At 46.1% G+C, this 15,815-nt stretch overlaps 2 protein-coding genes across 2 annotated transcripts; both read right to left on the reverse strand.

Moving 5' to 3' along the window:
* Window positions 1–2,781: 2,781 nt before the first annotated feature.
* On the reverse strand, window positions 2,782–8,478 carry CHCHD10 (coiled-coil-helix-coiled-coil-helix domain containing 10). Its single transcript, XM_081967002.1, has 4 exons — window positions 8,296–8,478; window positions 4,582–4,801; window positions 3,875–4,025; window positions 2,782–2,986 (listed from the first exon to the last, which is right to left on the reverse strand). The coding sequence occupies exons 1-4, from the start codon at window positions 8,334–8,336 to the stop codon at window positions 2,967–2,969; spliced, it is 432 nt and encodes a 143-aa protein (XP_081823128.1). The 5' UTR covers window positions 8,337–8,478; the 3' UTR covers window positions 2,782–2,966.
* A 2,083-nt stretch (window positions 8,479–10,561) lies between these two features.
* PEBP1 (phosphatidylethanolamine binding protein 1) lies at window positions 10,562–15,733 on the reverse strand. The gene is made up of 4 exons (XM_081966253.1): window positions 15,504–15,733; window positions 12,931–13,040; window positions 12,714–12,814; window positions 10,562–11,713 (listed from the first exon to the last, which is right to left on the reverse strand). Exons 1-4 carry the CDS (start codon window positions 15,714–15,716, stop codon window positions 11,496–11,498), a joined length of 642 nt encoding a protein of 213 aa, XP_081822379.1. The 5' UTR covers window positions 15,717–15,733; the 3' UTR covers window positions 10,562–11,495.
* Between the last annotated feature and the right edge of the window lie 82 nt (window positions 15,734–15,815).

Below are 15,815 nucleotides of genomic sequence, written 5' to 3' on the forward strand. Positions count from 1 at the left end.
GCAACTCGGTTGGACAAGCAGCAGAAGGCAGCACGTTGCCCTTTGATCTCCTTGAGATAAAAGCTATCCTGTTTCCACCGGCCTCCGTTTCCTCTCGCTGCCCATTAGACCTAGAATTGCCATTCCAAACTCTTCTGTGAAACCGCCAGAAGGAACCTTTAGTCCTTCCTCAAAAACTCACTTTGTCTAGCTAATATTTGGGTCATCCAAGCATTCTGCTCAACCGAGACCAGTTGGTCAAAAGAAGGGTGGTAGCTGCTCTCGTAGAGAACTAGAGATGACCTTGGAGAAGGTCTGCAGAAACCCAACCATGCTTGAAGCATGGACGTCAAGTCCATGGACCTTTGGAAACATGGACAACATTAAGAAGCTGGAACTCAGCTCCCCAGGAAGACAAAACAGTCAGTTTTTCAAGATTGCCTTAACCTACATCAACAAAGTAGAGGTATCAAATTCGTGGGTTCTCTTTTTCTCATCTGGCCAACTTGAAGGACAGACAGGTCCTCTCTCCCATCCACCATGGTTCTATATTCTCTTTTCCAGCCCTTCCTTCTTGTGTTTCTTTGCGCCGAAAGCTTCTTACCAGATCTAGTTTCCCTAAATCACCCTCTGAATGAAAAGGTTCTCTCCGTCCATCGATCCCTAATGGGACCAACTGATCGTGGCTTAAACTCTGCCAGTTCCATAAGATCCAAGTGCAATTAATTTAACCTGCATTTATCCCCCGCCCCTCCCACATAATATTACCCGTAATTCATTTAACCTGCATTTATCCCCCATTTCCGTCACATCATCCAATAATGAAGCAATTTGCAGCCAAAGTTTGGACATAAAATATTACCCCAAATGTTTGCGGTCAGGAGTGCCAAAAGCAAGAATGAAGATGCTAGCAGGGTCATATTAAAAAATCAGTTTTGCAAAGTTTTGCAATCTCTAATTTTTTTTTTAAAAAAGGAAAAAAAACCTATCTCTGATAAAAATGTTGATTTGATGGCAATGGCAGAGAAACATTGAAAATCCAACTAATTATAGACCAGCCCCCCACACAAACAAAGAATGCAAATGAACTCCCACCCCAGGGGTATTTGCAAATAGGTTCCCCAATCTGTAGGAAAGCATTAATAAGGATAGTTATCAGCAGCGTCTTATAGCCAGCCTATGCTGGTTGGTGACAGTACCGTTAATTTTTGGGGAAGTTTGATAGCCAGCCGAAAGCAAAGTTGGCCCTCTGCAGCTGTAGCACCCATTAGCTGTTTGGCAGCTGGCAATGAAGCACAGTGGGTAGAGCCTCTTGTTAAAAGTTTACCAGCACATCACTGATGATAGTGCTCCAGTTACAACTGTAAGGAAACCTTTTCTTTCTTTCTTTCTTTCTTTCTTTCTTTCTTTCTTTCTTTCTTTCTTTCTCTCTTTCTATTTCTTTCTTTTTCTTTTTCCTTTCTTTTCCTTTCTTTTTCTTTTTCTTTCTTTTTCTCTTTCCTTCCTTCCATTCTTCCATCCTTCTTTCCTTTCCTCTTTTTTTCTTTTTCTTTCCATTTTTTCCTTTCTTCCCTTCTATTTTTCTTTTCTCTCCTTCTATTTTTTCTTTCCTATTTTTCTTTTTTTCCCCTTCTCTTTCTCTCTTTCTCTATCTATCTATCTATCTATCTATCTATCTATCATCTATCTATCTCTGTCTCTCTCTGTCTCTCTGTCTCTGTCTCTGTCTCTGAGGAAAGCTTGGAATTCAGAAGCAGCTAAAGAGAGCTGACCAGTCTCCCTTACAAAATGTTTAAAAACCCAAAGTGACATGGTCTACTTCTGAAAACGAAAGCCTTCGAATGTTTGCTTATAGAAGAGGGGGCGCAACCATAGCTTGTGCGATCACCAAAGAAGAGGGAAGGCATTTCTGGTTCTCTGCATTACCCAAACGACCCCTTGCAAACCAGGTTTTGGACAACCCCCCCCCCATTTGGAGAACGAAGGGACAGACCTTGTGTTGAATTATTAGGATGTCTTCCCCCCCCCCCCCCAAGGTTGCCTCATCCTTGGCAGGCTGGGAGCGTTAATCTCCAAGGTCCAGATCTGCATTGCCAGACTTAACCTGACACTACTGCCCTTGCAAGCTTTATGCAATAAGCTAAGTTCTAAATTAAGACCCAGAAAAGGGTCATGCGGTTAAGCTGAACCTTTTTCCACCCCTCTCCACTCCCCTCCGCCTGCGCACTGTTATCTCCCACATCTGAAGAAGTCCAGCATTTACCAACCGGAAAATAACAATGCGAGGCCCTGTAGTTGGAATGAGTCCAACCTCTTGGCCCTACCAACATTTTCTTCCACCACAGAAAAATATGAAGCGGACAAGCGGAGAACCTCCAGCCCAATCTGTCAAAGTGGGTCACTCCTCTCTTTAAGTTCCGTTATGGCCCACTCTTGTGTCAGGTCCCCGGTTTGGCAAAGAAGGAACAAACCAAATAAAACGTCGTTCGAAGTGTAGATTGTATTGTTCTCCAGAGTGAATTGAATTCGGAGCGACTGCCGAGTGCTCCCCTCCACCGTTTAAGTGATACCACGGCTCCTCCTCCACCCCTTTGGCACACACACACCCCAACAGCTCCTGCAGGCTTAATTGGAAAGGAGGCTTGTCCCACGCACAGATGCTGAGCTCAGTGTGCATGCTCCGAATCCGAACAACAGTTCAAGCTATCAGCTGAGAGTCGGGAATCAGTTGAGAGTTGGATATTGGATGTTGTAACTTTGAGCAGACACTAAGTGAACAAACAGGAGCCGGCACTCAGATGCTAGTTTTAAATAAACCATCTGCTTTTATTTGACTTCCCACTGTACAAAAATCAATTTTGTCCTTGCATTTAAAAACCTTTCCTTGCTTATAAATCTACAACTGAGAACACCAGATTGAGCTGGCCAGGTTCTCCACTAATTCTCTTGTGTCCCCTTGCAGCTCCGTGCTGACGGTCCTCATTTCTTCAGAGAAGGGAAGCCACACCTGCAAAAGAAAGACAGAACAAGTTGGCCTCACCGAATTGCACACGCGCTCAAAAGCCCGATTGGGCTTATTATACAGGGAGGTCTTATTTTCGGGGAAAGAGGGTTAGTAGACGATCAGTCCTTGTGACATCTCTCCGATGCTGCTGACTGCCCACCCACGCACCAAATTTGAATCCGCCATCAATCTAGCTTCTTCAAAGCATCGGACGAAGTTGAGATGCAGCTCGCAAAAGCTTAACGCCTTTTTCGTAAATTGTAGGGCAATTGTTCTGACCGAAGCTTCCAAAGAGCCTGAAGCAAACGCCTCATCCCGACAAAAAAAACCTTTTATTAATTTGCTGTGAATTCTGCTCATCCAGCAAAGTCTTTCAAAGGAGGATTTACAGTCACAGACCTTTTCTGGCTTGGAGAGCTGCTAGGCCGATCTCTGCAAAACTTGGCCAGGAGCCTCAGAGAGTCACGAAGCAATTAAGCGAACTAATGGTCTCCTGCAAACTCCACTCCCCTTTCGCTCCTCTTTTATTCCCTCTGGGAGGGGAAATTCATCGTCTATCTGTGGCCTTACTCCCAAGTCAACCCCTGTTCTTTAGCTGTTCCCTTTGTCTGGCAACTCTGTGCATGCACACACTGGGAACAGGCTTTAGTTGTTTGTCTGCCTCACTGTTGTCTGACTCTGAAGGCAGCTGATAACTGGCATACGGCTCTGGCCCCCTCTCTGCCTCCGACACAGAGCCTTACCCAGACTCTAGGACTGGCCCATGTTCCTCCCCAACCTCCTCACTGTCCGAATCTGCTGCCAGCTCCACTGGCGGGCCACAACAGCAACCAGACTCCTTCCAACCTTCGCCAAGATGTCTCCTTTCTCCTCCACCGTGGTAATACTCACCGCTGGCTTGCTTGCATTGCTTCAAGGCTTCGTTGAAACCCTCGCACAAGGTCAGGTCACTCTGATTAGTAGCACAATCCAGGAACTGCCTCATCTCGTAGAGGCAAGGTCCATACTGGGATGGCTGGTGGGTTGGTATCTGCCGGGATTCCTAGAGGCAGCCAAGGAAGAGACAGAAGAAAATGCAATTTAAAAAAAAAAAACCAGATTGTGCAGAAATGGATAGGTTGACATTAAAGATAAAGAAGATACGGAATGTTTTTTTAACATGGGATTTGTTTTATCAATGGCTGGATAATAGAGGGGAAAATTAGAAACTGGAGAACTTAATTAAAGGTAAAAGTTTCCTTCGCACATATCTGCTAGTCGTTCCCGACTCTAGGGGGAAGTGCTCATCTCCGTTTCAAAGCCGAAAAGCCAGCGCTGTCCAAAGACGTCTCCGTGGTCATGTGGCCGGCATGACTCAATGCCAAAGGTGCACAGAGCACTGTTCCCTTCCCACCAAAGGTGGTTCCTATTTTTCCTTGGATTTTTTGCATGCTTTCGAACTGCTAGGTTGGCAGAAGCTGGGACACGTCACAGGAGCTCGCTCTGTTACGCGGCGCTAGGGATTCGAACCTCTGAACTGCCGACCTTTCTGATGGACCTGACTCCGTTTACACATGTTGTGGGAACGGGGCCGAGAGTTCTTCCAATGTGAGTCTCACCTGGACAGGGCTGCTAGCCACTTTGGCAGGCTGGGAGGAGCTGCTGTCCCCACTGAAGGCTCCTGTGAGAGCGCCTCCCACCACGTGGCCCACGGCGGAGCCCACGGCCACCCCTGCTGCCGTGGTAGCCATCTGGGCCATCAAGCCCGGTTGTTGAGGCTGAGTCGGGGCAGTCATGGCGGAAGGAGGAGGATGAGCAGGAGGGGAAGCTACTGCATTGCTGGAATGGAAAGAGAGAGAGAGAGAGAGAGAAAAGGGAGAAGGTGAGTTTTTGTAGCATTCATTCATTCATTCATTCGTTTGTATCCTGCTTTGGATTGTTTTGACAAATAACTCAAGGGAGAAAACATATCCAACAGACATTTCTCCTCCTGTTTTCCCCACAACAACCCTGTGAGGTGGGTTCAACTGAAAGAGAGAGAGAGAGAACTGGCCCAAAGTCGCCCAGCTGGCTTTCATGGCTAAGGTGGAAACTAGAATTCCCAGTCTCCTGTTGATTGGCCCACGGTCACCCAATCAGCTTTCATGCCTAAGGCAGGACTAGAATTCACTGTCTCCTAACTGATGGGTCCAAAAGTCGCCCAGTTGGCTTTGATGGCTAAAGCAGAAACTAGAATTCACAGTCTCCTGGTGATTGGCCCACGGCCACCTAATCAGCTTTCATGCCTAAGGCAGGACTAGAATTCACTGTCTCCTAACTGATGGGTCCAAAAGTCACCCAGTTGGCTTTGATGGCTAAAGCAGAAACTAGAATTCCCAGTCTCCTGTTGATTGGCCCACGGTCACCCAATCAGCTTTCATGCCTAAGGCAGGACTAGAATTCACTGTCTCCTAACTGATGGGTCCAAAAGTCGCCCAGTTGGCTTTGATGGCTAAAGCAGAAACTAGAATTCACAGTCTCCTGGTGATTGGCCCATGGCCACCCAATCAGCTTTCATGCCTAAGGCAGGACTAGAATTCACTGTCTCCTAACTGATTGGTCCAAAAGTCGCCCAGTTGGCTTTGATGGCTAAAGCAGAAACTAGAATTCCCAGTCTCCTGTTGATTGGCCCACGGTCACCCAATCAGCTTTCATGCCTAAGGCAGGACTAGAATTCACTGTCTCCTAACTGATTGGTCCAAAAGTCGCCCAGTTGGCTTTGATGGCTAAAGCAGAAACTAGAATTCCCAGTCTCCTGTTGATTGGCCCACGGTCACCCAATCAGCTTCCATGCCTAAAGCAGGACTAGAACTCACCAACTCCCTGCTGTTTATACAACCAAGGATTGCATTCACTTTTTTGGCTGCTCCCCGAAAGTCTCCATGGTTGAGCAGGCACTAAATCTAAATCTCCCTGGAGCCTCTTCCCCAATGTGGCTTTTGGTTTGACAGCTTATATTAGGCGTCTCACCTGACCTCTCCTGTCCTCTCCTCTCCATTCCTTTTTAGCTGAATCATCCAGAAGGCAGCCAGTCCGGATGAACAGATCTCCTTTTCTATTCACTCCTAATCCGCCCAGGTCACCCTGTTTTATTCCAAACGCCTCAAAGGTAATTTTCCAAAAGGCAAACGGGGTTTCTTGTTTGTTTGCTTTTTTCCCCTGCTGAAAACATTCCGCTTTCTGTTCTACGGAATTGAAGCAGCAGCTTTAGTTTAGTTTGTTTAACTTTGTTACCATTTGCACCTCATAAGACTAAACGAAATGCCATCTTCAGGATACATTATAAAAATAAAAACACAAACACACATCCTTCATATTCTGAACCTTTTCGGCACTGAGTGCCGGAAACCCAAACACAAGCTGGCCGGAGTGCGCGTGCCTGGTTTGGGGGCTGTTTTCACGCCGTTTTTGGCCTTAAAAAACCACCCAAGAACCGGCCTGAAAATGGCTCCAAAAATGGCCTGAAAACGGCCTGAAAAATTGACTGGTTTTTGAGCCGTTTGGGGGCTGTTCTTTTGGGCCGTTTTCAGGCCGTTTTTGCACCGTTTTCAGCCTAAAAAACAGCCCAAAACCCAGTCTGAAAATGGTCCGAAGAATGGCCTGAAAACGGCCCAAACATTGCCTGAAAACGGCCCAAAAATTGCCTGGATTTTGGCTGTTTTCAAGCCATTTTTCAGACCATTATCAGGCTGTTTTTGTGCCATTCTTGGCCTAAAAAACAGCCCAAAACCCAGTCTGAAAATGGCCCAAAAATTGCCCGGATTTTGGCTGTTTTCAAGCCATTTTTCAGACCATTATCAGGCTGTTTTTATGCCGTTCTTGGCCTAAAAAACAGCCCAAAACCCAGTCTGAAAACGCCCCAAAAATTGCCCGGATTTTGGCTGTTTTCAAGCCATTTTTCAGACCATTATCAGGCTGTTTTTATGCCGTTCTTGGCCTAAAAAACAGCCCCAAAACTGGCCTGAAAATGGCCCTAAAACGGCCTGAAGAAAGGCGTGAAAAATTGCCTGGGTTTTGGCCATTTTTGTGCCAATTTCAGGCTATTCTTTGGACCGTTTTCAGAACGTTTTTGCGCCATTTTCAGCCTAAAAAACAGCCCAAACCCCAGCCTGAAAACGGCCCAAAAAATGGCCTGAAAACAGCCCAAAATTGCCTGGTTTTAAAGAACATTTTTTTAATCTTTCCATCCGAGACTTTGCAATCTCTTAAAATCTTTCATGGTCCACATGCTGAGGCTTGGCCTTTTCTTCCCACGAGTGTGTGTCACACACAGACACATATGCACGCAAAGATTTAAATAAGAGGGACAGCTCTAAGCTGATCCGTCTGCTTGGAAGCTTATTTAGGGAACTTTAAGTAGACTTTGCCACCTTATTTTTGTCACTAAGAGCAAGGAGAAATATGTTCCATGCTCTCCCCCCCCCCTTCCCCGGCCACAGATGCTCTCATCCCGAGCCCAACCTACCTCACAAGATTGTTGTTACGGAGGGAAAGAGAAAAAGGACACACTGTGTGTGCCAAGGGGAAAATGCAAGTGGTAATAATATCAAAGATATTAAGAGCTGGAGATGCCATTCATTCAGGGTAGGGATGAGCAGGTTTACCGGGAGTCTAAATATGAGATTTATGGCTGGGTGGAGGAGAGGAAGAAGAGAACGTGATACTACGCAGTTTGAATCCCAAAGAGCTCTAATTAAGCAAGGTATAATTGAAGCATCGAAGTGCTCTTGAACCTGCGTAAGATGCTTTTCTTTTGATCTTTCTTTGGAAAACAAAATCACTAGGGCCTTTTTTCCAAGGAAAGAGGGAGAATCAACCTCCTCGTTTTATCCCAATTGATACTCCTGAGCATGCACAGAGCGCTCCCCCACTCCGCTCCTCGGAGGAAAGAGTCCAAGAGAGAGGGAGGACCCCAAAGGCTTTTGAAGTTGGCTGAGACCCCCACCGTGGCTTTTTAAACCTAAGCCCCCCCCCGCCCCTTGTCCTCCCCAAGACGGGGCTCCTGAGCATACACAGAGCGCTTCCCCGTCTCCCTCCCTCGGAAGGGAAGAGTCCAAGAGAAAACCCCAAAACTTTTGAAACTGGCCGAGACCCTTTTAAAACACAAGGACCCGCTTGTCCTCCTCAAGACGGGGCTCTCCTGAGCATGCACAGAGTGCTCATCCTGCCTTCTGACCTTGGAGAGGAGTCGTTGGGCTTCTTCTACCCGGGGGCGAAAGAGTGGCAGGAGCAAAGCTCCTGTCCTTTTTTGAGGAGGGGGCCACGAGAGTTAGGTCTACCTCTCCCACGCCTACCTGACCGGGCGAGGCTGCGCGCTCCGGCTGCCCCTGGGCATGGTGAGATCGCTGGATGCTGCGTTTGCACCGGCTTCGCTCCGGCAGCCGCTGCAAAAGAGACGCCCGGAATCTCCTTGAAACTCGCTGTGACGCAATCGCGTTCTGGAACACCCCCCACACGTGGTTCAAAGAGAGGTCGGAGAGGCTCTTCTGCGCAGGCGCAACACAGGAGCTCCCACCCCCACCGTCCCCCGCTCCGCCCGTCTCGGACGCAGAGAGCTAGGAAAAGTTTAGAGTGGTGACCAAACGTCCTACGCATTCTCACGGGACTTTTTTGTTTTTGTTTTTTTGAAGTGGAGAATATACCTCCATCTTTTGGGTCGTTTTCTTTCTTAAGTTTTTTTTTTTTTAAAAAAAACAACAACATCGCCGTTGAAATTTTGCAATGCAATAAAAGAGAAGCCGAGAGAGGAAGAGGGAGGAAAATGGAAGGATGGAAAGAAGGAAAATGGGAGGGAGAAAAATGCGAGGGATGGAAGGACAACAGGAGGGAGAATGGAAGGAAGGAAAGAAGGAAAATAGGAGGATGGAAAGAAAAAAAAGGAAATGGGAGGAAGTAAATTGAGAGGGGGGGAAATGGGAGGATGGAAGGAAAAAAGAAAAATGGAAACTGGGAGGAAATTAGTGAGGAAGGGAATTTAAACAGGGGACCCAGCATTCTGACTCCCTACTTTAGAGGAACTGAGAAGTGTCCACTCTTCCCCATTTGTGTATCTATGGCTCCTTTTGCACTTGTTAGTCTTGGGCCTAGCGCAAAACGGTCATTTAATGGGGACTTTTTTTCCTAATTGGGCACCACAGTCCTGGCCTCACTGGGAAACAAAAGGCTTGAAAACAACTGCTTCCGATATTTGAGGGGCTGTCACAAATAAAGGGGGAGTCAAACTATTCTCCAAAGCTCCTGAGGGCAGGACAAGAAGCAATGGGTGGAAACTAATCCAGGAGAGAAGCAACTTAGAACTGAGGAGAAACTTCCTAACAATTAACCAGTGGAACAACTTGCTTCCAGAAGTTTTGAATGCCCCAACACTGGAAGTCTTTAAGAAGATGTTGGATAGCCATTTGTCTGAAACAGTATAGGGTTTCCTGCCTAGGCAGGGGGTTGGACTAGAAGACCTCCAAGGTCCCTTCCAATTCTGCTATTGTATTATATTGTATTACTTTCAAGAAGCAATGGGTGGAAACTAATCAAGGAGAGAAGCAACTTGGAACTGAGGAGAAATTTCCTGACAGTGAGAACAATTAATCAGTGGAACAGAAGTTGCCTCCAGAAGTTGTGAATGCCCCAACCCTGGAAGTCTTTAAGATGTTGGATAGCCATTTGTCTGAAATGGTATAGGGTTTCCTGCCTAGGCAGGGGGTTGGACTAGAAGACCTCCAAGGTCCCCTCCAACTCTGCTATTGTTAAGAGGGGGTCAACCTATTCTCCAAACCACCTAAGGGCAGGACCAGAAACAATGGAGGAAACTAACCAAGGAGAGGGGCAACCATCCTAGAACTGAGGAGAAATTTCCTGATGGTGACAATTAACCAGTGGAACAGCTTGCCAAGTTGTGAATGCTCCAACACTGGTAGTTTTTAAGAAGAGACTGGATATCCATTTGTCTGAAATGTATGGTGTTTGCTGCCTAAGCAGGGGGTTGGACTAGAGGCTCTCCAAGGTCCCTCTCCAACTCTGTTGGCTCAATTGTGGTGATAGGTTGAGGGCTACCTGTAGTCACTAAGCTAACAGAAAGAACTGGGTTTATGGGAATGATTAAGCCATCAAAAGCCTAACTAAGGTTAATGAACCAAGCTTTAAGATAAAGGTAAAGGTTCCCCTTGCACACATGTGCTAGTTGTTCCCGACTCTAGGGGGCGTTGCTCATCTCCGTTTCAAAGCCGAAGAGCCAGCGCTGTCTGAAGACGTCTCCATGGTCATGTGGCCGGCATGACTCAACACCGAAGGCGCAAGGAACACCGTTCCCTTCCCACCAAAGGTGGCTCCTATTTTTCTACTTGCATTTTTACATGCTTTTGAACTGCTAGGTTAGCAGAAGCTGGGACAAGTCACGGGAGTTGCCTCCGTTATGCAGCGCTAGGGATTCGAACCGCCGACCTTTCTGATCGACAAGTTCAGCATCTTCGCCACTGAGCCACCGCGTCCCTAATGAGCCAAGTTTTAGAATGGAACTACTCTGGGTTAATCCAGCCTAGGTTATCTATGAAGGAACAGCATAAAAAGTGACGGCAACCTTCGTTTTTAATTGAAAATTTCTCAACAAGAGCAAAGCAAATCCGTAAAGACAGCATTTTTCGCTTGCCACTATCAGTGAATATATTAAATGCGAAAATGGGAAAACATCCAAGGGTTGCTATATATTCTATTTAACCGCAGTTTACAGGAGAGACAGTAACAATGATGTCCAGAAATTATTATCTGCAAAACGAGAGAAATCCAACAATACCGGCCTTCTAAAACAGACATGAGAACTTGAGATATCCAGTAACAGCAAGAGTTTATCGAGATAACCAAAATCTCTAAACAAACTGCAAAGGTCAAGTTGTGGGATCGGTAGCCAAATTCCTCTTTAATGGAAAATCACAGAGATTACAGGGTGCTTTGGTTGCAAACCACGCCGAACCAGCTCTGCCCTTCTAACTTACGGTAAGAGATGCTTATATTCCAATTTTATGAGATTCTTGATTTCTCTGGAAATGCATTGGGCTCCATAGTCCCCATTGCTGGCTAGAATTACTGCAGTTAATACTGACTCTATGGGAGTGCAATTTGGGGTGTCCTACATAAAATGTTTGGCACGTGTGCCCCCCCCTTTTTTTTTTTGCAAGGTAGACGTGCAATTCCCCTTCGCAACAAGCTAAGTTGCTCTGATAATATTTAAGATGGTTATAGGAAATGCGTGTTTTCTATTCTCAGGATCAGAACTTCTGAAAAGTAGCAATGTGAGGTACCATTCAATTGCAGGTTTTAAAAGAAACTTTTAAACCATAAAAGACTGCTGATTAAAGGGCCCCATAACGAATTGACGTAGATTAATTCATGTTACAGATTCAATGGCCATTCGTTTTCATTAATGCATCCAGAGTCAACCAGGCCGTTTATCCTAAGGGAAGGATTTCCAAGAAAGAGGAAGTAGGGCACTAAAACGGAGGCGATTTTATTTCCCAGACAGTTGCTCATAGAGTTTGGGCACGTAGTCGTCCCACTCGGCTTGGTAGCAGGTGCCCGCGACAGGGGAAGCCAGCTTGTATTTCTTGCGGAAGGCCGATATTTTGAAGTTTCCACGTTTGTCCCCCGAACGGTTGCTCAGGATGGGCTCGTTGCAAGTCAGCTGCTGGGACTGCTCGTAAACCAGCCAGACGTAGCGGTGAAGGCCTGAAAATTTGCACAGGAGCAAAATAAGAAACCCCTTTTAAGGAGGGTTCAATCCAGCCCTCTGCCCACCTCCTCAAGAGCTGTTCGGGAGTCAAGCGGCATGCAAATCTGAGGATGGATTGGATGGGGGGAAGGGACAATGGAGGCAGGGAGTGAGGAAGGGATGGATGGATGGATGGATGGATGGGAGGAATGGAAGAATGGATGAGGATGGATGGATGGAAGATTGCATGGAGAGATGGAGAGTTTGAGGATGGATGGATGGGAGGAAGGATAAGAGGATGCTGATGGATGAGGGATGGATTGATGGATGGATAGGAGGATGGATAAGTGGATGGATGATGGATGGATGGAAGGACAGAAGATTGCATGGAGAGATGAAAAGATTATGGATGGATGGATGGATTGATTGATTGATTGATAGATGGGAGGAAGGAATAAGATGCTGGTGGATGGAGAGATGGGTGGGTGAATTGATGGATATGAGGAAGCATAAAAGGATGCTGAGGGATGGAAGATTGCATGGAGGGATGGATTGGAATTGGATGGGTGGGTGGGAGGATGGATGGATGGGAGGAAGGATAAAAGGATGCTGATGGATGGAGGGATGGAAGATTGCATGAAGGGATGGACTGGAATTGGATGGATGGGTGGGAGGATGGATAAGAGGATGATGATGGGTGGAGGAATGGAAGATTGCATGGAGGGATGGATGGGAGGATGGATGAATGGTAGGAAGGATAAGAGGATGATGGATGGGAAGATGGAGGGATGGAAGATTGCATGGAGGGATGGATGGGAATTGGATGGATGGATGAATGGATAGGATGGATAGATGAGAGGAAGATGGATGGATCTATCATCTATCTATCTATCTATCTATCTATCTATCTATCTATCTATCATCTATCTATCTATTTGGTTTAGCAGCCACTTTTTGAAAGATAATGCCTATAGCAACTACTCACTTTGCCTTGAAAGGTTATCGCTGGCCACTTACCTGTTCCTTTGGGCGGCCCAGATCCAACATAGTCAGACAAAACCTGCCCACTGCTGATATCATTGCCTCTCATGTTGGTCACCAAAAAGTGGTGCCACTCCCTAAAAAAAAGGAGAAGAGAATTGGGTTTTCGTGCGTGCAAATCCCATCTTGCCACCTGCGAAGAAATGTTCCTCTTCGTGGGGATCATTTTCCAAGCACGCCCAACTCAACTCACCTGAATTTGGGGGTTTTCCTGCTGGGAGCATCAGGATCCGTAAGAGCCAAAGTGTAGAATTTATCCGGGTGGCAATTTTCCCACTCGATCAGGGTGGGCCGATTCTTGACCTGCCCGAATAAACAAGAATAACCATTTTGCTCCTCTTTAGAACAGGAAAGACGGGGGAGAAGAAAGCTCCATGTCAGCTCTCTAGTTAAGAATTGCTAATTTTTTTTTTCTTCCTCTGCATTTTCAGCAAATGACAAACAGGCAAAAAATTTAAAAAGCATTTTCTGTTCCAGAAGGTGGAAACTGATGCTTAAAGCACGGTTTCTCAATCTCAGCCACTTTTAAGATATTTGGACTTCTGCTCCCAGAATTCCCCAATTGATAAGAAGAGAATATGGGTAGCTCAGGGTTGAACTGTGGGGGGCCTTGGTGCTCTCTCTGAGCTTGGTGGTTTTCCTGCAGACGTTTCATTACCCAAACTAGGTAACATCAGTGCTAAAGGGAGTGGGGTGTGTGGGAGAGGAGGAAGAGAAGTTTGCACTCGTTTTCCCTTTGAGGGCGGGGGTCCTTAAGTAAATAGATTCCTTGGGTTGAGCAGGTACAGCAAGGACAAAGGCAAAATGGACTGCTAAATTGGTGACGCCCACTCAGTCACATGACCATGTAGCCACGCCCACCCAGCTGGTTTCCCCCCCCCCCCCAAACAGGGTGAGAGACCAGCCCCCTAATCAAAAAATTGAGGACCCCTGGTCTAAAGTTTCATTTTTGGCTCATTCAATCATCCAATCACACTTGTCCAATAAATAATTCTATTCTATTCCTATTCCATATTCTATTCTTATTACTATTCCTTATTCTATTTCTATTCCGTATTCCATTCTATTCTACTCCTATTCCTTATTCTATTCTTATTCCTATTCCGTATTCTATTCTATTCCTATTCCTTATTCCTATTCCATATTCTATTCTTATTCCTATTCCTTATTCTATTCCTATTCCTATTCCTATTCCTTATTCTATTCCTATTCCATATTCTATTCCATTCCTTATTCCTATTCCATATTCTATTCTTATTCCTATTCCTTATTCTATTCCTATTCCATATTCTATTTTATTCCTATTCCTTATTCCTAATTCTATTCTTATTCCTATTCCTTATTCTATTCCTATCCTATTCTATTCCTATTCCTTATTCTATTCCTATTCCGTATTCTATTCTGTTCCTATTCCTTATTCTACTCCTATTCCCTATTCTATTCTACTCCTATTCCTTATTCCTATTCCTTATTCTATTCTTATTCGGTATTCTATTCTATTCCTATTCCTTATTCTATTTTATTCCAATTCAATTCATTTCTATTTCTTATTCTATTTCTATTTCCAATTCCAATTTCTAATCCTACCTCTAATAATTATTCTAATTCTTATTTATTCTTATTCTATTCCATTCTGAATTCTATTCCTGTTCTAGTCTCATTGTGACTTGGATGTATGCTCAAACCTCTATGGGTCTAAAACTTATTCTCAAACCTTCCATCATCATAATTGTATTGAAAGGCAATCGATTTGACAAAACAGGGAGAGCTGGAGATCTGCGAGTGTGGAAGCAGGTTGGATTAAAAAAAAGAAAAATAAGCCACCTTTGGGGTTAGAAATTAAAACTGTGGTGTCAACTCTCATCCAGATACGCCTCCCCGAATGTTGCAAGGCGCGCGGCCTTCACCTCCCAGCGGGCACGCGCTCCCGGGCCTTGCACCGGCCTTGCAACCGAGGGGGACGGGAAGGGAGAACCGAGCCCCCACCCCCAGCCGCTTTGCTTGTTGGTCTCCGCCTCTCTTTGGAAAGATGTCAATTTGGCCATGGACGCCTTTGTATTTTTAGGGTGGCCTCCCCCCCCCCCCCCAAATCGCACTTTGCTCTCTTCTCTCTTCTATTTTTAAGGCCAAGCTTAAACAAAAAAACAATTTTGCAAAGAATCGCTTGCATTAAAATACGATCGCGTGCCTTCCCCGCCCCCCAAATTGTACCTTGCTCTCTTCTCTCTTCTATTTTAAGCCCAGGGAGAAAAAAAAACGATTTTGCAAAAAGAATCGTTTGCATTAAAAAATACACGATCGCGTGCCTTTTTTTTTCTTCCCCAAAAGGCCACGCAGGATTCTCGGGTCTCCTAAGGGGTCATGCCAAGCGGGAGACCATAAGACACCTTCAGATGCATGCTTTTTAAAAAAAAATTAATTATTGGGGGTTCCTTTGCAAATAACTCGAGTCCCCGAGAGGGCATCCAAACGGGACTTGCCTCCCGGTTGCAATTGTGGCACGTTGGCAAATTTGCAACAAGGGAGACCGCGGGATCCTATATAATGGAATTGCAAATTTGGAGGGGGGGGAGAGAAATCTATAATGCCCCGAAATGATCCATATGCAGATCAGCCCATGCATTGAATCCTGCAAAGCGGAGGGTTTCCAAGATCCTTTATGGGGGGGGTGTCCCCTAATTTTAAGATGGGTTGTGGAAAAACCCCAGCTCCCGCCCAAAAGGACGAAAACGGGGCGTCCCTTTTGCAAGGGGGGGCCCTTACTACCTGGGTGGGTGTAAGTATTTGACCGAGCTCCTCGATTTCCACCGACCCGTAGCGGACCCGCAGAGGATGCACCGGCTTGTCTTCCACCTCCGGGAGGCTTAAGGAGCCTCCCCAGCCGCTCAAGTCTACCGGCATGATTGCACCAAAGGGACGAGTCCCCAAACTCTTCTTCCCAGCTCGCTGCAGCCAGCAAAAGCAGCGCGCGAGACTCATCCAGACTCATGGGGGAAGGGGGGGGGGCTTCCAAGTGGCAGGTTGCTCCTCCAATCCCAAGCAGCGGAACCTCTCCTTCTTTGCTCCTATTGGCCGAGG

Source organism: Natrix helvetica (genome assembly GCF_964273705.1).
Source record: "Natrix helvetica genome assembly, chromosome: 14".
Lineage (NCBI taxonomy): Eukaryota > Metazoa > Chordata > Lepidosauria > Squamata > Natricidae > Natrix > Natrix helvetica.

What these genes read in the sequence shown, in the direction of transcription:
- CHCHD10 (XM_081967002.1), bottom strand. Translation starts at nt 8,336, where the DNA reads ATGCCCAGGGGCAGCCGGAGCGCGCAGCCTCGCCCGGTCAG. An exon ending in GCGCAGCCTCGCCCGGTCAG is followed by an intron (nt 4,802 to 8,295) that starts GTAGGCGTGGGA and finishes TTTCCATTCCAG; the next exon opens with CAATGCAGTAGCTTCCCCTC. An exon ending in TGGCTAGCAGCCCTGTCCAG is followed by an intron (nt 4,026 to 4,581) that starts GTGAGACTCACA and finishes GGCTGCCTCTAG; the next exon opens with GAATCCCGGCAGATACCAAC.
- PEBP1 (XM_081966253.1), bottom strand. Translation starts at nt 15,716, where the DNA reads ATGAGTCTCGCGCGCTGCTTTTGCTGGCTGCAGCGAGCTGGGAAGAAG. An exon ending in AAATACTTACACCCACCCAG is followed by an intron (nt 13,041 to 15,503) that starts GTAGTAAGGGCC and finishes TTATTCGGGCAG; the next exon opens with GTCAAGAATCGGCCCACCCT. An exon ending in AGGAAAACCCCCAAATTCAG is followed by an intron (nt 12,815 to 12,930) that starts GTGAGTTGAGTT and finishes CCTTTTTTTTAG; the next exon opens with GGAGTGGCACCACTTTTTGG.